Source organism: Cygnus olor, chromosome 3, assembly GCF_009769625.2.
Source record: "Cygnus olor isolate bCygOlo1 chromosome 3, bCygOlo1.pri.v2, whole genome shotgun sequence".
Taxonomy (NCBI): domain Eukaryota; kingdom Metazoa; phylum Chordata; class Aves; order Anseriformes; family Anatidae; genus Cygnus; species Cygnus olor.
In genome coordinates, this window is record NC_049171.1 from 16,488,669 (window position 1) to 16,510,818 (window position 22,150).

General features: G+C 37.0%; 1 protein-coding gene across 9 annotated transcripts in view; it reads right to left on the reverse strand.

Moving 5' to 3' along the window:
- The window catches only part of ASAP2 (ArfGAP with SH3 domain, ankyrin repeat and PH domain 2), an 88,592-nt gene that overhangs the window by 23,510 nt on the left and 42,932 nt on the right, over nt 1-22,150 (reverse strand). For 5 of the 9 annotated variants that reach the window (XM_040551679.1, XM_040551681.1, XM_040551680.1 and 2 more), the window contains exons 6-16: nt 17,309-17,438; nt 15,560-15,645; nt 14,068-14,143; nt 13,481-13,567; nt 11,822-11,830; nt 8,128-8,231; nt 7,941-8,010; nt 2,612-2,699; nt 1,651-1,699; nt 1,375-1,541; nt 107-240 (exon numbers count right to left, since the gene is read on the reverse strand). In XM_040551679.1, coding sequence (XP_040407613.1) covers nt 107-240; nt 1,375-1,541; nt 1,651-1,699; nt 2,612-2,699; nt 7,941-8,010; nt 8,128-8,231; nt 11,822-11,830; nt 13,481-13,567; nt 14,068-14,143; nt 15,560-15,645; nt 17,309-17,438 — 1,000 coding nt within the window. The remainder of the gene's footprint in view (nt 1-106; nt 241-1,374; nt 1,542-1,650; nt 1,700-2,611; nt 2,700-7,940; nt 8,011-8,127; nt 8,232-11,821; nt 11,831-13,480; nt 13,568-14,067; nt 14,144-15,559; nt 15,646-17,308; nt 17,439-22,150) is intronic. The other 4 variants (XM_040551683.1, XM_040551682.1, XM_040551678.1 and 1 more) reach the window with 1 other exon arrangement.

Genomic DNA, 22,150 nt, shown 5'->3' on the forward strand with positions numbered 1-22,150 from the left:
AGAGGCAACTTTCAAGACTGGAACTATATATAAAGTGACAAAAATGTAGTTGTGTTGGAAGTATTTTATAGTACTATTTTTAAGTCAATAAACGGTATTTCGTTACCAAAAGTTCAGATGTTCCCAGCACATCTAATGTAAGTGATTGCATTCTGGAATAGTGAACACCAAGTTCTCTATGGATTCCTGAGCATTCAATGCAAGTTAGAATTCCCAAATTTGTTGAAAGCCAGGTAGGATCTGAAACAAGAAGTACCCACAGAATTAAAATTAACTCATGTAATGGCTTCAATCTAGGAAATGCAATATATAAATTAAATTCCGTAAAAATTAGATTCTTGTACGTAAAATTTCAGATTTTATTATTTATGCCTTTATGCCTTACTTTGTCTCTGCTGGAAAACACAAATCAGGATTTATTTTTTTATGGTGAAAGAAGCAAAAATGCAATTTTTAAATTTGTGCGCACGCTCGCGTGTGTGTGTAAAGGGCATCTACCCCAAAGGGAGCTGCTCAAATAGTCTAGTTTGTCTTTCTCCACACTTTCAAGAACTGTATTTTTTTACAAACACTGATATTAAGGTGTCACATTATCAATCGGGGTAATAGGTGCAATACAAACTAAAATAATGTCGTCTAGAGTTTTCTTTTTTGTATTTCAAATACAGACTTTAGACTATGTGAAGCAGCAGTGATTATGAAGCAACCTACAGCACCACACTACAATGAGTTCTCACTCAACTACTGCTTACTGTTCTCTACTCAACTACGTTTTCAGCTACAGCATCAAATCAAAAAGCCTAGCTCCTGCAGTGTCTCTGTAACATAAAATTACACAGGGAACTGCAGGAATTTAAAAATAATTTGAAGAGGATTAAAGTAGAAATGAATTGATCAACAAAACCAAAACCAATGCTCCAAAACACAGTCAGCAGATGCATTCTTTTCCAGTAAGTGCAGTTTTAGACCATCTCCTGGCTCACTCTCAAAGTCAAATATAAAAAGTTTTAAAAAATATGGTGCATTAGGAAAATGCCTTGAGTATCTTACCGCCTTACTTGCCCAAGTATTATGTAAACTTGGTAACATGCGGGGTAATAAGGCAAGTTCAATTGATTTATATCAGCAAAAGTTACAATTAGCAAAATACATAGGAGAAAAATAAGCTTTTCAATACCTTTTCTCCCCACAGACAATATGCACATAAAAAAAAAAATCAATCTTACTAAAGCAGCGTAATTGAATTGTTAACATATTCTACTGTGTACAATCTTTGTGAAATAAGGAGTAAAAGAGAAAGCATAAAGTATCAGCTTAAACACTCTCATGATACATAGAATTTTTACCAATTAGAAATATGCTTAATAGAGTCACCTTGTGCTCCACAGTCACAACACACATCATTTCCAGTCATCCTCTGGACTTCAGATATAATTTCTTTTGTCAGTTCCTGGACAATATTATTTTCTCCTGTGTTATCATCTCCTTTGAATGCATTATTTAAAGCTTCCTCTTTGCTGTTTTGTAGAACAGATGTCCATCTAAAATGGCAGTAATATTTTGCTATTAAATGCTTCAGCACTTCTAAAGTTCACGGTAATATCTCAGAAGGACACCAGTATCAGAAATAAAATTAGCAAAGTAACTCACATTTGACATTCCTGTTCATCCTCTGCTTGAAAGTGGTACGTCCTGTCGTCTGCACAATAAATAATTCATGTACAGATTAAAAAACTGGTTTTGCAGAAAACTCTTGGAAAAATCTAAGATTTATTGGTGTTTGGCTCCTAAGGTCTCTAGTCTCATCTCTGGAGCGTTGACAGCCAAAATGTCTATTCAGCAAGTTTCACTTGCACTGGGTACAGTTAGCTCATCTGTGTTTACACAAGGTGGCTTGTTGCTCTTTACACAGAAACCTTTCTTCAGTGCTGTGATTTTATTACTCAAGCAGTGGGAGAGCATAGTAATTTTTCCATATTCTAGATATAACCTCAGTAATCGTAAGTCTAAAGTTCTGCTGATGGCAAGGTGGGGAGTGTCTAAAATATAGACTCCTTATTTGAGGTCATCTGTGTACAACAAAGGTTTCAAGTTTCCAAATGAGCTCTTAAACCACAGTAATCAAAAAAGGCAAAACAAACTTGTCAGGCTCAAAGACACCATCAAGATAAAGACACAGTCAGGATAAGCCCTAGGATTTTCCAATTAAATCAAACACAGAAAGTGTGATTTAAGCCTTCTTTTGATCCTGTACAAAGTTATAACTTTCTAAGATGATCAGCTCTGACATTTTCCATAAGAAGAGTGATGTCACAGCAAAAATATTGTTACCCTATTGTACGGTAGCAAAAAATGATATAGGAGTACTTCGAGTAAACAAAGGTCTATAAAAAAGTAGTCTTCCAAACAGATATAGTTAGTTTGCATTATGCTAAGATGCATGAAATGGTAAACTGTCCTAGAAAAGGCATTTTATAAAGCCTTTATTTTATTTTATTTTAGCATTTCTTAAATGGTAAAATATTTAAGTTGATTATTGACACGCCTTCAGAAATAATGCAAACCGCTTTGATATTAACTGCAAGTAAAAAGAAGTAAACAACAAACCTACGTGATATGAGGTCAAAACATTTTTTCTCCTCTGGATTTGTTTTCACTTGGCAGGTTAACAGATTGAGCTTTGCGGGAGGTCGGTTAGCCTGTTTGAAGATAAAACAAGATACAAGCTTTAGTACACTCATACTGACTGAGCCCTGCAGTCCAAAAACATGGGATAAAATCTGACTGGCCAAAAAGACTTGACAAATGGCTGCTACTTCAACTTTTAAGGTATCCAGGTTTTGATTTATGCTTTCTTCTGGTTTGTAAACTGTTTTCTTATATTTGGCTATTTTGTTTACTGATAACTGGATAAACACTAGAATTTTGAAAGGGGGGAGAGGTGATATCACTTTAACTGTCATTACTTTGATCACCTTACCAGTAATATTTATCTCAAACAATCAGGTATAACAAAAAGACATACATCTTACTTTAATTTAACCCTCTAACATATAGTTTTAAAAAGTTAGTCATCTAGGTTCTCAATAATCAGTGAAGAAAGGGAAAGACTCTCAGCAGACATTTAATCCCAACCAGCCTTCCAAACTGAAGGAAAATAAGAAATTTGCACAGAGTAGTCTTGCAACAAACATATGCAAAACTAAGCTGAGGCAGTTCATTATCAAAAAATGTAGTTAAACAGAATGTTATATTCTATAGGGATATATGATTTCTAGTCAAGTTCATCCCACCTACTTCAGTTCCTTACTGAATAAAAAGTGGCAATGTTTTATTAACAGCAAAATGAATAAGCAAATTTCATTTCGAAATTATCTCATAAAGGCTATGAAGACTTTTCAAACAGCAATTCTGCAACTAATCTCTTCTTTCTCTTAAGTTGCCTGTCTACAGATCTGGGGTAGGACCTAGACAGACGTTATGTTTGCAACCTTGACTTGAGGGATTAGGAATTAAGAAATTACTGTTGTAAAGATCAAAATATACATAAACACATTACCATGCTTAATGTTGTGTTCTAACCTTTTTAATCTATCAAGCTGCTAAAACAAGATTAAATTATTTAAGAACAAGAATTGTCAAATGAAGCTGAACTGTCGCATAATGTTACGTAACTTGCAATGAATCATAAGAAATGTAGATCTTCTTAATCTCTTCTAAATTTACGGATGAAAACATTTCATTCAAAAAGAAGGGAGAACAAGTCTGAATGCATACAGATTTCCTAAAAACAATCTGATAAAATGATGTAGCTGGCAAAAAAAGGATAACAACATCATTATATTGGAAGACCAGGAAAAGATCAAAACCATGGAGGAACATAAGGAAAACAATCACATACGTATTTTTTTTAATGTCACAGCGTCCTTGAAAAACAATGTGCTCATGCTTTGCCCAACATAACCAGCAGACAAAGTCATTCATGCTTTGAAACAACAAACCTGCAGGCCATTTGCTGGACTGTGTCAACCAAATTGTACCCATGAGAGGTTTTGGAAGCAGTAAGATGACAATTAATTGACAACCACATTGTATTCTCTGCCTAGTAAGTAGTTTTTTGAATTCCAGACATTCCATTTAGCAGTAAAAGGGCACAGTTTTCATTATTTTAGCCTACAAACAGCAAGAGCTCTCTGAAACTAGAAGTATGCGAGAAAACATCTTGAAAATGCCAACTTGGGCCTATTTTCTTGGTTATGTTTAAATATACTTAATAGTCATAGCAATATAGTTTCCAGTGTTTAAATTTTTAATGTGTTTGTTGTCCAAGAAGTGTCCAGAAGCTGCCTATAATGAAAATACAAGATAAAGCAAAAAAAATCAAAATGTGTTAAAGAAGCCACTGGGCAGCTAGTATGTATCTTTCTCACAGATTGTATGAGAATGTAAAAATGTAAGTAAATTCTGGATAAGAAAGAATCCACTTGCTGGAAACTACAGAAAAGTCCCCAGGACTTTGGAGCTGAAGTTCATACATGACTTAACTCATTTTCTGTATCTCCTGAAATATGAAGCTGTAAGTGGACCCATCAAATTGTTTCAGAGAGGACCAATACACAGAGACTTCTCTCTGAATAGCAGAGTGCAGTACAACAATTCTGTATCATGATTTCAGAACCAATGGAAATGACTGCAACAACTTAAAACACATCCTGGGCCAATGTGACAATTTTGGAATGCAGCCATATTTCAAAGCTTTTTAACTGGGAACCTCCTTAACCCTCTAAGAGGATCAGCATTAACAACTGTATTAAAAAAAATTTTAAAAATCCACAAACAAATAAACAAATACAGAAAAAAATAAAACCAACATCCTAGCATTTGGCTGTTATCACCACATCCATCCTTCTATCCTTCAGCCAAATAACAGTATCCCCATGCCCACTACTTGGTGAACAACACGTTTCCATCCCATGGCAGATGCTCCTCAGGGGAGAAGTCAGAGCCCTGGGACAAAAAGAGGCAAGGCTGTATAAATAAATCTCTTAGACATACAACACTGTAGGTTGTTCCAGACTTTTGGCAGACGCTAGAAGTAGAGAATGGTAGCAAATGTGTAACTGCTATTAAATTCTCTGTTTGAAATCTCCGTGCTTTGTTCTCCTGCTTGTGTCTCTGACTGAATAAATAAAGCTTACACTACTACCAAATTTTTGGACATCCACATTAACACACCAATTCCTAGAAAAGATGTGCTGCCACCCCTCATGCACACAGACCTCAGCATGAATTCATGTTCCTTCCTGGAAAAACTGTCACCTTCCATCCACCAAAATGACTTACAATGCATCCTGTGTTACATCCAACAAGCAACACATGCAGGAATCACAAAGTTTGGCTTCTGACACCATCCTGAGGAGTTCCGTGATACAGGGCTGATTTTTACAAAAGGCATGGGCAAATGTGTCCACTTACTCAACAGGCTGGCTGGCTGTTTGCATCACGCATTTTTTCCAGATACCACAGTGATTTACTAAGAATCAATAGATTAAATCCGACTCCTCTGTGCTCAGATTGTCCCATTAATCATAACGGTAGATTAAAGTTTCCAGAAGTAAAGAACAACCAAAAAAGATTCCTTGATAATAACATTCTCATATTTCTTTTTTTTTTGCAGACAACCAGCAAATATCTTTTAAGCTCTTGAAAATCAAATCAACTTTGAGAAATCTGAGGTTCTTCAAATGTAAGTTTTTCCTTGATTCAGAAACCACATATGAATTCCTATTCATATTGTTCAATTGGCTTCTATCTTGTGTTTTTTTTCAACCACATATGTTAAATTGCAGTCAGGTAGATGTCAGAAATTTTCCAATTGCTAATAATTACAAAGGAGCTCTGCCTATTTTTCAGTCAATTTTTATCTTGTGCATTGTTCCATGAATGCTAATTGCTTTGAAGCTTTTAGATGTCTCAAAATCTAGCTTCTGCACAGATGCTGATATAGACATGTTCAGCATTAAAGTGAGGTGAGAACAAATCATATTCTCCCTGTCTGTATCAGAAGAGCACTTGGCAGGGAAATTTAAGTCAGAATACAGCATCTGGAACTGCCTGAAGACGGCTGTTCTAGAAATTAGCCAAAGAATCCCAGTCCTTCATAAAAATCTGAGAGGCTACAAGACCAAAGAACAGACGTCCGTGAAGAAAAGGTAGCCTTTAAAGGAAAGGCACTTACAATTTGTATTTAATAAAGCAAACAAAACTGACAACTGAATTTCTGAGAGATGGTTCATTTTGATGAACAGCTGGGAAAAGATAATGACACGTCATATTTTAGAGATCAAGAAATATCAGCCCTGACAATGCCTGGAAATCAATGCTATTGCTTCAAAAATCTCAGAGGATACTCAAAAAATCCGTAAGAAATAGAAATTGTCTCTACCCTTTTCAATGTCTATGAAATAAGCATTGATTTTTGCACAAAACTGCCATCAATATATAAGGAGTAACTAAGCAAATGAGTAAAAATTGAAGTAAATTTTAAAATGAGATGGTATTCCCTTAATTTTTATTACAAAAAGATCAAGACCAAACTTGTGAAACCTACACAGCTAAACCTGCATTTAAGCATCTACCTTAAGCAACTGATTTCCAGCTACAGTTCCACCAATCTGCTTCTAAAAGTGTCTGACCATCTGGTAGACAACTCATAAAAGAACAGAACAGTATCTTGACAGAACTCAGTAAGTGCACTTAGATTAAAATTCTGCTCCACAAGTGGATGTTGTAACCTCTGGCAGCTCTGAGCTGCCCTCGCTCCAGTCCTCCTGGTCCCACTACAGCAAGTCCAGTGCCAAGTCCATTTGCAGCACATGGAGACTTGGGTATAGAAATACCAATAGACTCTTCTCTGACAAAGATGCACTCATACACACTCAAACGGGGATAAACTGGTGGACAGTCCCAAAGTTATAATGACTCTACTTTGCAGGCCTGTTTTTGCATTCCTCTTTAGTTCCTGGTTGTCAATTCAGAAAGCAACAGCTTGTGGCTAGATGCACAAATGAGAGATTGATTCATTTTTGCTGCCAGGGTCAACTTGTAGTTATAGCAACACGCATAACAGGATGAAGAACAGAAGGGTTCATAAGCAGAGCAAGAAACGGGACTGCTTATTGGACAAAGAATGGGAAATACGGTCACTGAGTTGATTTTTGCCTTAAGAAACTTAAAGTTTTGAGAGTGCAACATAAAAAGACGAAGGTTAATGGAAAGGGAGAAGAGCTGAGTTCAAAGCCAAGAACAAAAACTATGCAAGTATAAATTATGAAAGTATAAAATTTTAAAAATTAAAGTAGAAAGTATTACAAGTTTGTTAACATGTTGCAAATACTGGTATCAAAGAAAGAGGGGCTTCTAATGCCCTCTCATCTTTCTGGTAGAATTTGCCTTCAAAGTTAATTTTCTCCAACATCTGCTCTCCAGGAAAGTTACCTTCTTACACATTATCATAGAGAAACAAGTCTGGGGGAGAAATGAGATTCAGTATTCTTTCAGATTGTCTTCTAAATATAAAACTGTTTCAACCGTATGTAAAAGATGGCTTAACGCCCAACTGTATCTTTCCATAATACTGGAGTTAGAATTCGTATTTTTAGATAGTCTGGTAAAATATGAACAGCTTATATGAACAAAATGAGCCCTTAAAAAAGCATTTTTTTTCCCATTAGCATCATTAGCATTAAAACAGTTGTATTTTTAGATACTGTGTATGTCTTGATATACTTCTGAAAGATTGCCTTAAAAATATGTACCCATCACATTGAAGGCACTGCATCAGGAATGTAGCTAATTCCAAATTATAAATATAGACCAGCATAGTTTTTCTTTTTTGTATTAGCAACCATGTACATAAAATACTGTAAACAAATACTTACTGTACCATGGGAAATTGTAAGAAAACCATTTTTAACTGAGCACTTCCTTTTCTGCCACACTTTTCTGATTCTGGTTTAAAGGGAAAAAAAAAAAAGCGACTCAGTTTTTATAATATTATTACATCATTTTGCTCCTAAGACCTTTTTTTTTTTTTTCCCCCCCCCAGTGGAGTCCAGCAGTACTTACCCATCACTTTTCTTGTACAGGCTACCATTTCGTTCAGTGCCATGTTCCTTGTTTCCCTGAGGCTGATGTAAACTGTAAGCTGTACTCTGACGAATCTGAGAATCCTGAAACATAAAGAACAGCAATTTGTAATGCATTCCACAGTTTCACCCAAAATCTCTCTTTTACTAATGAGTTTCAGAGTCCTTCCTCCTGCTCTAATCCTACATGACAAACGAAGCACATTCTTCCTCCTCGGTGAGGAGAACAAAATCCATTTATTTTTCAGATGGCAAAAAAAACCACCAAAAAACTTAAGAAGTAGTGTTCTAGTGTTCACTAGCACCTGCCAAAATCCCCTTGCTTACATTTAGCTTTGCTACTGCCTTTATATATATATATTTAATCTGAACAGTAACTGAGCAGCTGGCTTTCCAACTCGTACAAACATTGCTGTGTATAAACACTAAAAATTATTATTACCTGTAATTCCTAGTGCACACTTCCATTGTTAAATAATAATAAGCACAAATAAATTGAAAGTGGTTTTCCTTGTGGAAACTGAGCTGAGCTATTTGTTTTGAAGAGCAAGAGAGACTTACTAGAAGCGTGGTTCAGGAGGCACTCAGGATTTAGTAGAAAAAAATTAAATTATCTCCATAAGAAGAATAACTTAAATCAAACCAAATTATCTTGAACAAAATAGAATGCTGTGACAGAAAGTGACAAGGATTAAACTAAACTACTGTCACTGCTATCAGTACTACCCAGATGCAGGGCTCACTGCTGCAAGAGTCCAACTCCTTAAAAAATAAGAACCTCACAGTAAGGAATCCGATGGGTCATGCTGTCTTAGCAGCAGCAACACAATGGGATGAACTTTTCAATGCATACACTAACAGTGACCAATGTTTATAAAATTTATTTTCTTTTCTATATGGATGTAATACACCTTAGTTATAGGTGGCAGAAAATACAAGTATAGTAGAAAAAATACCACAAAGAAAGCAGCTCACTTAACTGACTATCTGAGCTACTCCAGACAAACACTTAAGTGCTATTATGATATAAATGTAGTAATTTGACAAAAATCCTCGTTTGTAAAAAGATGAGTCAGTACGTCTCAGATATGCTACGAATATGGTCACAAGATACATCAGTTTGGGATTGCAGAGTGTACACGTGATAAAGTAAAATATATATAAACACAAAAAGTATGAGTTTAGAAGATTTCTCTCTGATTACAATTTGATTCATACACTTCATTAGCCTAGATATAAGGCTTATCTCTGGATATAAGTGAGGAAAAAAGCAAACAACTAAAACTAAGAACAAGCTTGGACCATGCTTTTCCCCAGAAGCGCCAGCTCAGATGTAGTGCTGCACCTTTTTGAGCTCCAGCAGCACATTCTTGTTGTCCCAGCTCCTGCTGCAGCCAAAGTTGCTCAGGATCAACAGTAATGGCATGGTGTGACAGGTCAGAAATGCGGTAGGGACAGAGCTACCACCTACGAGCCCTGTTTGGTGCACTTACAACTCCACAGCTGCAGGACGTCAGGCTCAGCCTCAGCGGTGAGCAGAGCTGAAGGCAGGCTGCAGAACAATCCCTGCTTGCGTACTTTTACTGACTTCTGGAGAAAATCTGATCTGACACTGCCTGTAATGTCCTACCACTGCCTTAATCTCCGCCTCCCATTACTGTGTTGCTTCAGTAACAGAACTCCATTTCCAAGAAGATTAGAGGTCTTACAGGAAATTAATCTCCGTTCTCCACATCCTCAATTACGCCGAGGTTTCAGATGACCTCCAACACCTGCCCAGAGCAGAATTCCCATTAGTTAAGACGGTGCTGCTACTTTTTGTGGCCTATTTTCTGCTGCATCTCAGCTACCTTCCTTCAGCTGCTGTTTACTCTCAGTTGCTATGTTTGGCCAAACTGGCGAGCCAGCAATACAAGCTTCCTGCCCGATTTCAGCTAGGGAGGAAGCTGCTGCAGATGACGTGCATTTCCACACATTCATTGCTATGGACGGTATCTTTAAAAAATTTAATATTATTTCATGACAAGGAGCTAAGGACAAGACCAGGAGACTTTCCAGTTTCAAATCCCTGGTTCGGGCCATGCCCAAATCTACAGTGTCCTGTGTGATTGATTTCCAGATGATGCTTTTCCACAGCCCTTTGTCAAGCCAGTTCACAGTTTTGGTCTAGCTCCTAAAAGATGCGATGCCGTATGACGAATCACCCTAACAATTCACATCCTTCCAGGCAATTTCAGCACGCCTTTCCCATATGTGGGCTCCCTTATTTCTGGTTTGCAAATTCCACGTAACAGGAGGACAAATTGCAGATAACAGGGGCAGATCCAGTGGAACAGGAACAATGTACATTACCTACAGGGAAACGGATCACCGCAGGACACAGGATATACCTAGCTATACCTAGCACAGAGTACTGCCGTTTTAAATCTCTCTCAAACATACTAAGATCAGAACAGACTGAAGTACACGAGCTTAAGAAGCTGAACTTTGTCCACTTTATCAGCTTTGAAATGCAGATAGGCGTACAGAAAAAGGTGAGTCATTTCATTGAAGCATGTTTATAGTGAATCACTTCTCTGACTGGAAACAGGTTGGAAATGATTTCTTTCAAATTCTTATAAAGACTTCTAAATCAAGCTGAATAACACTACTAAAAATTCAAGAAATGTGACAACAGTATCCTGTACGGCAAGAGAGAGCCTAAAAACCTGGCTATCAACCCCACTATTTGAACACAACAGAGCTTTCCATGCGAGGTACTTTAACTTATGCACTGAAAATTTTGGCTAGCTGTTTCATAGCTCCCATGTAGCAGGCACTCAGACTGCCTGGATCCCTTCTGTGCATAAAGCTGCCAAAAAGTCCTTACAGCTTTCCAAGAGCCTGAGGTTCTCTCGAATTTGCAGTATCATCGCCAGGAGGATTTTTCAGAGGCCCGCCCCTTATCAGTCCCACAGAGTTTCCAGCAGATGCATCTGCCAGAATCTCCTGCAGGCAGCCTCTCCTACAGCATAGCTACCAAACACTTTGTTAAGACAAAGTTTATCCTACTTTGCAGTGGCCTAAAGAAATTGCAGGTTCTACCAAAGAGGTACAGGAAGCAGAAGGAGATCTAAACACTACTCTGAGGCTACCTTCAATTCTAACTTTTTACCAAGATGGACACACAAAGACCTTTAAAAAAAGAAGTTTCAGTACAAATCAGGTTTGAGGAAGTTCAGTGCAGGAGAAGACAATGTATTCAGACACAACAAAAAAGGTTGACTGTGAATATTCATGTCTTTTTTTTTTTTAAAAACAACAGAAATGTTCAGCAATGTTCTATTAAAATGGACTTCATGTATTAAATGATTAAAAATAGACACATCTTTAAAATCTTGCAAGAACATCAAATCAAGCAACTGGATTTAATTCCCAGAGGAGAGAAAATAGGAAATTACTAATTTGACCTACTGTAATTTCCTTTCTCAAGGTCAATCTGACAACTTTCCTCGACCCCCTCCCCCCCTTTTTTTTTTTGTGGGGGGAGGTATTACAACAAACACAAGAGGAGGAAAAAAGAACCACTCGTCTCACACCAGCTGAAAAAAGCTCAGAGGACAAATCCAGTTTCTTGAAATCTGAATGGAAAGAAAGCATGCCAACTATTTTCATTAAAACATAGCAACACTTACTCTCCTAGACTTCGGTCACAAAATGTAAATGCATTTCAGGAAGGAAAAAGAAAACAGTTATAGTAAAGGAAATTACAGTGCAACAAGAATAATACTGGTGGATTGTACAGCAAGTTATAACAGGATTGTTTGACATCCCACTGATTAATTGATGCTTTCAAACAACTTTAATAATTATATTACTTCTCATGCTCTGCAGGTAGTATCTATAGCTGTATTTGCAGAATTGATATATAATGAATATAGAATAAAGCATTTTCAATACTTCTATTTTTACATGCAACAAAACCAGTACAAGTAAAAACTCCATGTATACCATTAAATTTTTCAGTCTGTGAAAAGATGTGTGCTCACCGTGCCTTCCTCATACGTTAATATCAGTATCTCTGATAAACAGGCGAACACAGAGGAACAACTTTCCCAGCAATCATAAAAACCAACTGCTTCTGTTACCTCTCTTGAACGAAGACCTGAACAGAACAGGAAGCCTGCTAACATGCCCTTAACAACAAAGATTCCTTGATTAGAGTAGACAGTCAATGGTGAATCCCAAGTACTCACCATTTCTGTTAGAATCACTAGTCTTTCACTCCACAAAGTTCAATTTTGAAAGTTTTATTTAGCAAATACACACCTCAGTAAGTCCTAAACACCAGGCAGAACCTAAGAAAGTGTCTGTAGACTGAATAGGACTTTGTACACAATGATCTTTACCACAAACTTCACGTGGCAACAAACAGCACCTCGATGTGAAGAGCATTTAATGCCTATCAGCAAGCCTGCCACCTATTAAAGCTATGAGCCAGCATAAACTTCATGAGAAAATGAAAGCAAGACTGAGAAAGATCAAGGAAGTCCGAGGTCTACAGACTAAACTATTTCTTTGTAATGCCTCTCAGAACAAGAATCTGAAAAGGGAGGGGTTCATTCATCACTTACTCACAGCCCAGCAGCCACACAAAGGAAGCTGGCTGGATTTTATTTCTGTGAAGAGGAAGCACTAGCAATCTGAAACAAAAGTAGCCCTAATGTTTAGGATTAGATTATACAAAAGATGCTTGGCTCCAGATCAGAGCTTGCCAAATAATATTACTCCATAATGCTTTAAATCTAACAGCAATAACAACTGAAGCTCGAAAAATAATTTGTTAGGTCGCTGAACTGACCCATCTGTGATCTTTTGCACCTTCGAAAACTGGCATCTTTGCAGCAGAACAGCAAGCTTCATTGTACTTTTTGCAGATGGTGACAGAAGCGTTTTGGGATTTGGAGTTCAGTTTTACATAATCTTTATACTGCACAGAATATTTCTGTGAGACAAGATTATATTAATTGGGTCTCCCTGTTACTGCCAAAGTTCTTCCATTCTCAGTTTGAGCCACACAGACACTCCTTGCAGTCAGCTCACAGACAGTGCATCAACTTAAGTGTTTTGCGATAGCAGTAGCAAAAATAAATTCTTGTCTCATACATTTTAGCGAGAATCTCTTTAAAAAACACACCTTCAGAAACATTCACCATCAGCATCAAAGCAAAGATGAAGAAACAAAAAAAGGTATGTGGCTGATGAAAGTTAAAATAATTCTATTTCAAAAATTAACACTAGATTGGAAGAAATTATAATGGGCATTCCAACATCAAATCACCTTGTATGCTCACCTCTTTCTGATCAACCTGGAGTGCTGATTTTAAAATATCTCTAAGCTGCGTTAATTGTCTTCTTTCCTCATCTTGTGCCTGTTTAATCTTGAATGAAGAAAAACACAGGTTAAAAATAGCATTATTGTTTCTTTTTCAACACAGTTCTTCCAAACTTGCTACTTAATTGGTTCATTTTTCTGAGAAATGTTCAGCAAGAATGAAAACACAAAGAGAAAAGATACCATGATAAATTTATTTTCCTTTTTATCTTCAGAAAACTCGATAATGGCTAGGATGTTGCTGGGTTAAGAATTCAATATTGCCTCACACTGTTCTTGTTTCCTTGTGTTCAATTTGAAACCATATGTTGTTTTTCACTTAGTCTGCAAACATTTTATGGTAGAGGCTCTTTTCCTGACATTTTACACAGGGGGGCTCTGAACTGGATCTAAAGCTCCTGGACATGATATTAAAACAAAATTTTACTCAAAAATCTCCTCAAAACTTTAAAATAATACTAAACCAGTCAAGCAACTTGAACAAAAACGTTCACAGTTCTACTGTAAAAAACTAAGCATAAAGAAAGCGAAAGGTTGCTGACTCACTGTATAAAGATCTGTCGACAGTGTCTCAATTGAAGGCTTAAGACTTTCAACTGCTTTTAACCCATCCTGAAAGAAACTTTAAAAAAAAAAAAAAGCAGACTTATTAAACCTTACTTTGTATTTTCTATTTAAAAAGTTGCCAAGAGAAGACATACAAATTATGCCATGCCATAAGCTTCAAAACCTTAAAAATTTATTTTTTATTCTTCTTTGACTACTTCACATCTTTATTTCCACCATAGCTTATTCTAACATGCAAAATCCCTAAGTAGATTCAGTACTGACACAACCCACTGCCACATAATTTTTCTTCACTCTCACAACAAATACAGGTTCTAATCCCATTTTTTCTGATGGCCCAGAACAAGCAAGATTCATTGTAGAACAGTAAAAGCTCTAGCAGGTATAAAATAATTGTGACTTCTTGGAGCCCAATCATTTCACACCCGATGAAATCTTCCCTCTAAAGGAAAGCCTCTTTGCTTCCCAAGCATTATTTACAGCCTACATGCAAACTGAATATGCTACATCATACTGTATAATATGTATCAGTGTATTGGCACAGTAATGTTTTCTATTCCAATAGAGAATATTGCAGCTCTTTAAAATAGGTAAGATTTTAAAAATACATTCAAAGAAACCACCGGTATACACATACGATTAAAAAATTGCTGCCACGTTAGCGAAAGAAATACTTTCACTCTGGGAAGAAGACATGAAAGTGACAACACAACACAGCATTTATGTTGTGGAAATTTTATTAAATGGACAGGAGATGAGTAACAAAGCAGGAGTGAAACCAATTTTAAAGCAACATAGTTATACATATAAAAAACTACATTTATTCAGACTGATCTTTTAAGATAAAAATTCACTGATTTTAACAGGCTGACAGGAGCTCTTTCAAGTTTATAGCTATGGCTTTATTGCTATATTATTGATCTGTAAGATTACCATGAAAAGGAACATCATTCTTTGTGTTTTAATACTGAGTCCCCCAATTAATTTGAAAGAAAAAGTGAGATTTTTAAATACAGTTTGATCCCACTGCTTATGCAATTTATTTTCTTTGAGCACAGAATTAATTTAGATCGTTGCCAGGTACAAAGGTAAAAAAAAAAAACAAAAAAAAAAAAACAACAACCAATGTCAAAACTAATACACCACTAACTAACTGACCAAACCAATAGCTCTTTTTCAGCAGTAGTTTACGAAACATGCCAAATTATTGTGTGGCACTCCTTTGGAACAAGCAATTATATTCTATGGTACTAACTAAAACACATTATATGCTTTGGAATATTGTAAGAAACTCAATTACTGATCTGTTTGACAAAAGCAATTTGTCAAAAGATTTAATGAGACCAATTTAATCTTTACTTATTTATAGATTTATGTTTTAAAATCCAGAAAAGTATTACAATTATGTCAAAAGCTGAAAGCAAAATATTGTTCCAATTATTGTGTAGGTATAAAGAAAACTAAAACATACTTGCACTGAGCATGAAAATATTTGATCAAGTTCTGAAGTAAGTCCACTCCTTTTTTAATCTTGATTTCATTGACTTTCAGCAGGTACTGTTAAAATAGTAATTCACAAAAGAAATTAATGATTACTACCACAATATTATTTAACATTTTATTTTCAGTTATATTTCAACAAGCTTTAACAGTTCCAGATTTAGAAGGCCTGAAAAGAATATGCCAAACTATGGCTTCATGGGTTAATCACACGAAAGCAAGAGTTGCCACTGCTGCTTTTTGATACCTTGTGGGGATACTTCACTATGATTAGTTCAAATTGTTACCCTATCCTTCATGACTCTAGTGGAAGCCTCTACTAAAGGAAGCATAAAAGTTTGCGCCGTGAACTTAGGAACCTGTTCTGAAACCTAGCAGCCCATCGAGATATGTATCTCACTGGTTGTTAAATCCATTGCCAAACAGATGTCATTAAGCAAGAAAGCAGTTTATTCAAAAAAAAAAAAAAAGAGGGATTATTTTAACCATCTTGTTAAATCTGCTTTTTGATTTGAACATTTTCTCTGCCAGTTCCTTACACATAGTAATAACAGAAAATTACAGTTTAGCATGATATTTAAAAAAATCTTAGCACTGAGCTACAAAAAAAGTATAATTAGATTGCATTACGCATGAACAAATTCCATATTAAGTGGCAGCTCCTCCTCTGAATGCCATAACACAAAAGATGATGGCCATGCAAGCAGAAGTAAGATTGCCAGGTATTTACAGGTTTGCTTAACTGCCCGTTAAATGTGGGCAAATATTAACTCCTGCACAGATAGTGACCTACAGGCAAAGGGGTGAACATGCTCTAACACATCCGTTTTTCGCTTACCCACATGGGATAACTATTTCACCCCAGATATTTTAAAACAAATAAAATAAAGCTGTATCTAAGTGCCAGCTTTCGATGATGTGGCTTGTCAAGCTGGTTCTGATGAACAGACGACTGGCCTAAATGTATGCACACTGGACAACATTTAGGCAGAAGAATCACCTCTGACTCCTGCTAGTACAAAGTGGAGTTCTAAGCATCTGGTATTGGGTTCACTTTCACAATTTATGGAGAGCTAGCTTTTATTTATGATACAACTTCCAACACATTGCACTTCTGATTTACTAACTAAAACAAAACCAAGTTCCCTTTTATTACTAACTCAGAGTTAACCAAGTATAATCTTCTTTTTTCTGAAAATCAGGAAATATGACATGCCCCAGGATATGCCCCAGCTATTCCAGATTTAAGGTAATTTCAGAGATTTCAAAGATTTCAAAGTGGCAGCATTTTAAAACATCTTGAAAGACAACTGGATTCCATCCTTAGCACTTTTTTTCAGTACCAGCCAATAGTGTACTAAACTCGTGTCTTTCCTCACATAATACCGCAACAGCTGGCGGTGCAGGGAACAATGCAGAGAATGATCTAGGGCTTAAAATAACTTAGAGTGAAGTAGAAGTGTAAAGGCTTATTTATTATCATCTCTTAGCGTTTAATTGAGCTTTGCATTGTTTATTCTGCAATTTACTTGCAAGCAAAATTAGAAAATTCCCTGCAAAGTTAGCACATCAGGACAGAAAAAATGTAATTTAGCAATATGACTCCACTAATATCTTGCTACTTCCTTTTAACATCGCATTTGCCATAAAACAACTATGTTTTTCAAAATGTTCCTAAAAAAGATTAGCAGAGTAATACCGATTTCATGTTGAATCTTACCTCACACATCTGTAACTGGAAGAACCTTCTCTCTTTCTCCATCTCTTCTGCAATTTCAGCTCCACTTATTTCTGTACGGATCATCCCGTGAAGCTTAGCATGCTCTTTTTTCTCCTTCTCTATTTTTGTACTACAAGGCAAAGAATCAGTCAGTGAAGTGCAAAATTCAAAGCCTATCAGGAAATCTGACTATTTGCAAAGTCCACTGACAGATGCAGAGCCAAACTCTTGCAGCTTTGCGTACAACTTACTTCCAGATGCCATTTCATTTGAAATTTGACAATGACTAAAGATCAGCAATGACATGCAGTAGGTGAAATCTAATTCAATCATCTGTTAAAATAATTTCCTGACATAATCTAAGAGAAGATCCTAAACGAGAGGAAAAGACTAGGTTCTTGTGTTGAAGAAAAAAAATCCGTCTACAAAGTAATCCTCCTACATTTTCAATTAAAATTCATGCTTAATCCCAGCTGACCAAACACTGGTTAACAGAGTTCAATTATGTCACCAGATTTATTGAGTCTTGCCTGTCATCAAGTCATCTTCTATATATACAGGGTTTCTTAAGCCAAAATCACAGTTGCCATCTCTACTTGCTACTGAGCCAGTTGGCACCGGGAATGCCGGCCAGCCGGCTGCATTGCAGACTCCAGAAGTCTGCTAGACCAGCTGTCCTAATTCCCTAAAAGTTTCCATGAACATTTTCCAAGAGCTCTGAATAAAAAAGGTTCTCCTGGAGAATATAAATGAATGGCCGATGCCCACAACGAAGCAGAACTCCCCTACAGCATTTGTTATAATTATTCTTCATGTTATTACTGAAGAGTAGCATAATTTTATTACCCAGTTAGCCCAGCCTGATATGGAAAAAAGATACTAATAGAACAAAATACGTGAGGGCATTCACTTTTTCGAGACTTCTTTTGTCACTCGTACAGCTTAGAAGCAGAAAATTCTGAAGAGGGCTTCCTGAGGAAATGCTATCCTGCTTTTGGATGAGAGGAAGCACCACACAGGAATACAGGAAGCGGACGAGAGGCCCAAATAACACACGCACTGTCACACCTCCTCTTGGGCAGTCAAGAGTCTCTCAGTTCTCTCTCTGAAGAGATGACGTGTCTCAAGTGCTCTCTTAACCTGATGTTAACATTGCCCTAATAGTTTACGGGGAAACATCCTAGCTGGTCTGAGGACGTCCAGTCACCAGCGTATTCTGCACTTTTCAAGAATGAGAAACTATCTCCTCTTACACCTCCAGCAGCAAGGGAAAACTAGAATTAATCCCATTAATCCCACAGCATTCCCACAGGGAAACGTTTTGAAAGGCCATTCACAAAGCCCCATTACTCTCACATCACCGGCAGACCCAGCAGAGCCAACCCCTTGTAGCATTTCAGCAGCCAGCACATCCAGCCAACGTTACGCTCCTTCTTGGCACATCAAGTTCTCCAGGAAAGGGATGTTCTGAGGAAAGCTCCTCTCCTTTGAAATAAATATTCTGAAAATCTTCATCTGCCTGAAGAAAAACTCAAGTCCAAAATGTTCTATTTTCTTAAAAAAAAATAAAATAAATAAAATCTATACTCTTACTTACTGTCAACGTGCCATTTTATAGCCATAGAAAACTGAATCTGAACAAAAGAATTAAGCAGACACCAACTGTGAACAAGGACAATATGCCACCATAAAAAAGAGTCACTGAGAATGGCAAATATGCGTCTCCTTTCCAGCACACCAGGTGAAAGTTAACATTCTGGGATCCCTGATAGTTCTAAAAAAGCCAAACCTCAGAGCAAAGATCCAGGATGGTTTCAGTGATCTCCGTTTCCACATTCATCTAACAATGCACGAGGCTGAAGAATTCAATGAAATGTGATTCAAGTCTAATAACTGTCAACTACTAGTGTTTTTATTGTTTATATAGAACAATAGACATAACCATGCCTAAAATTAAGAGCTTATTTACACGTCATGAGGCATTTATAAATGCTAGTTCAACCAGAATACCACTAACTCCCAAAAAGTCAAACAATAAGGACAATACTACAGCATTAATTGTTTTCAGAAATTGAATTCCTTTTCAAGAATAGGCTAGACTCAGGTGGAAGGACTACCCTTTAAAGGATAAGCATACTCTCCCAGGTGTAAGGTAGTTAAACCAAGAATAAAGCATACCAACATCCACCAAATAATCCAGGGAAACAAGACATCCTTGAAGCCATTTGATGGAGCTTCACTTGCATTTTTGTAGCAACTACAAATTTCCACAAAGTAAAAGGGAAGCTAGATTTGGAAACAAACTCAGAGGTGAGACACCAGATAACAGGTAGCACTTCGGAGGATGAGGTCTTTGCAAATGGTTTCACGGCTTCAGCAACTTCAGTGATGCTTTAAAACAACAACAACAGAATATAAACTAAACTCTTGGCAACAAGTACCAGAGGTACACAATGGTATATTTCATGTTTCCATTTCCTTTTTGTTTATGCTTTCAGTCTCCAACTACCTTTTCAGCTCTGTAATCTGAACGTAACCTGTTCTGTTGTTTTACAGTACCATGCCATTTCCTCTCTGATCCTGTTTCTAGGGAAACAAAGAAACCATGTAAGGCAGTGCCACATGCAAATCTTCTGGGTGCTAAGGTTTAGTTGTGTTTCCTATCAAATTGCAAGGGGCAAGTCCGGGTCTGGCAGCATCAAGTGGCACTGCACTGTTACATTAATCAAATCCTTCTGGCAAAGACGTTTATACGATGTACCATAATGGGGTTTCAAAATATTATGACATATTCAGGTTTTTCAGGTAAATCAATTAAACAAAATAAATAAGAAAATAGGGAAAAGTCTCAGAAAATCTTCTAGGAGCAATAAGAAAGAAGCAAGTGTTTTGTAAAATTGCTGTTCTTGAAGCTCATGCTGCACATATTGCAGATATAGACGGACCTTGCTGACTAACATTAAAATCTGAGCATCCTTCAGCCCATTTACAACACAGCTGCACATGACTAATATACAACGAGCTCTGACGGGGTAACAGACAAGTACAGCTGAAACACAGGACGAAGAATTCTAACAAAAAAAAGTAGAAGAGATAAATAAGTGGCCTTGCCCATTCAAGTTTCCCTATATGACAATTTGTAAAGCTCCAACTTGAGGAGCAACTGTTTTTCAGTATAAATTTTAATCTCAAATAAGTCACTTGTGCCCTACATATCATGATATAAACAAACATAAAGTATGCTTTTTTCTTTGCTTTTCCTTTTTAATAAATAAAAAAATAAATCTTTCAGAAGGATGTGACCTGTTACTGTTTAACACGCCTAAGGCTGGCATTTATTTTCCATCAGTGAACAAGGGTAAACACCTGGAACGCCCTGTGTAGACACAGCAGCAGCAAGCTGGCTTGGCAGGAGCTCTGTTTTTCTTCTTCTCCCTCCCGATGTAGCAGCAGTAAGCCGGGCTGAGTCTGGGTACGCAGGTGAGAAGGTGCAGAACAACAGCAATACCACTTGGAAAGCTCAGGGGGTGCACTTTTGAAAACAGAGTGCTTCCAAGCGCTATTTTGTTTCACAGAACAGTGTTACACATTTTCCCTTCAAGTATCCTTTCTTCGTCCAGTCTTCCTTTTCAGCCTGACTCTGCAGCTTCAGCTCTGGCATTCTGGTCTCGCAGTGGGAGAGCCTCCAACTGATTTTATCCTACTGCCTGGCAAGGCTGACAGCAAAGCACCACCTACCATCTCTCCTATCACCCAAGTCCTGAAAAGAGAAGTAAGTCATCTCCAGCTTTTCTCTTTCACTCATCCTGCTCTGGGAGGTGGGGAGAAGAGGGCAGAATGAGAAAAACGTATCCAAATCTTTCCAGTACTTCATCCATTATATATGCAGATTCATTCAAAGCTTTTGCCATTTAATTCAAAAGTATTCTCTTTCTAAATAAAAATACTTAACATGAAATCCCAGGCTCAAAGCAGTTTATAAAAGCTACCTCACTTAGCACTTACTTTCTATGCCACTGTTTTCAAGATTATTTGTCCTCCAATTTGCCTCATGTACATACTTTAAAAGAAAACGTGGCAGAAGTATCCATGATCTACGCATATCAGTGATCTATTGAGTCAAGGTACAGACCCGAAGAAGTAATTTGAGAATAGCTCGTGGAAGTTTTTGGATACTATTTTTAAATATTGCTCAAAAAATGAGTTTAACAGACTGGAAACATCATCACTTAATAACACATAGCTATGCAGACACCTTTACAGAAGACTGTAATAAGAACTTGTTCATTCTCCTATTGACTTCAGATGGTTCAGAAGCAAATCATTTATGATGGCTATATCTAGAAACGCGTGCTTGCATTCCTACACAGTGATGTAATGCACTTCAGACTACTGCCTTGATCTCATAATCCCAGAAGCACATTCAAACAACTTGTTTTATTCACTCAAGTGTGCATAACAGACTCCATGCCTCGCTTCTAAAAGGGGAATGGCAAAGGAGGAAAGGGAGCCAGCCAGACTTCCCAAGAAAAGCTTGTTAGTTTTCATTAAGCTTTAATTTTTCATAGCATTAGCACAGCACTTATTAGACTTCTGAAGATAATATATATTCACAGGCCTAAAAATAAAGTCATCTTTATAACAAAAAAGATTAACATTTTTTCTTTTCAGGAAAGACAGGTTTGTGTGTGGAATACAGACATGGCCATACAGCTAAAAAAGGCATAAATAACATGCTTCAGTAAGTTTCTGGTTGTGTCTCCTGTACAAAAGCAATACAATACCTACCTCGAACTCTACCACAACAGGACTGATCAAACTAAAGAACATGGGTGAAATCTG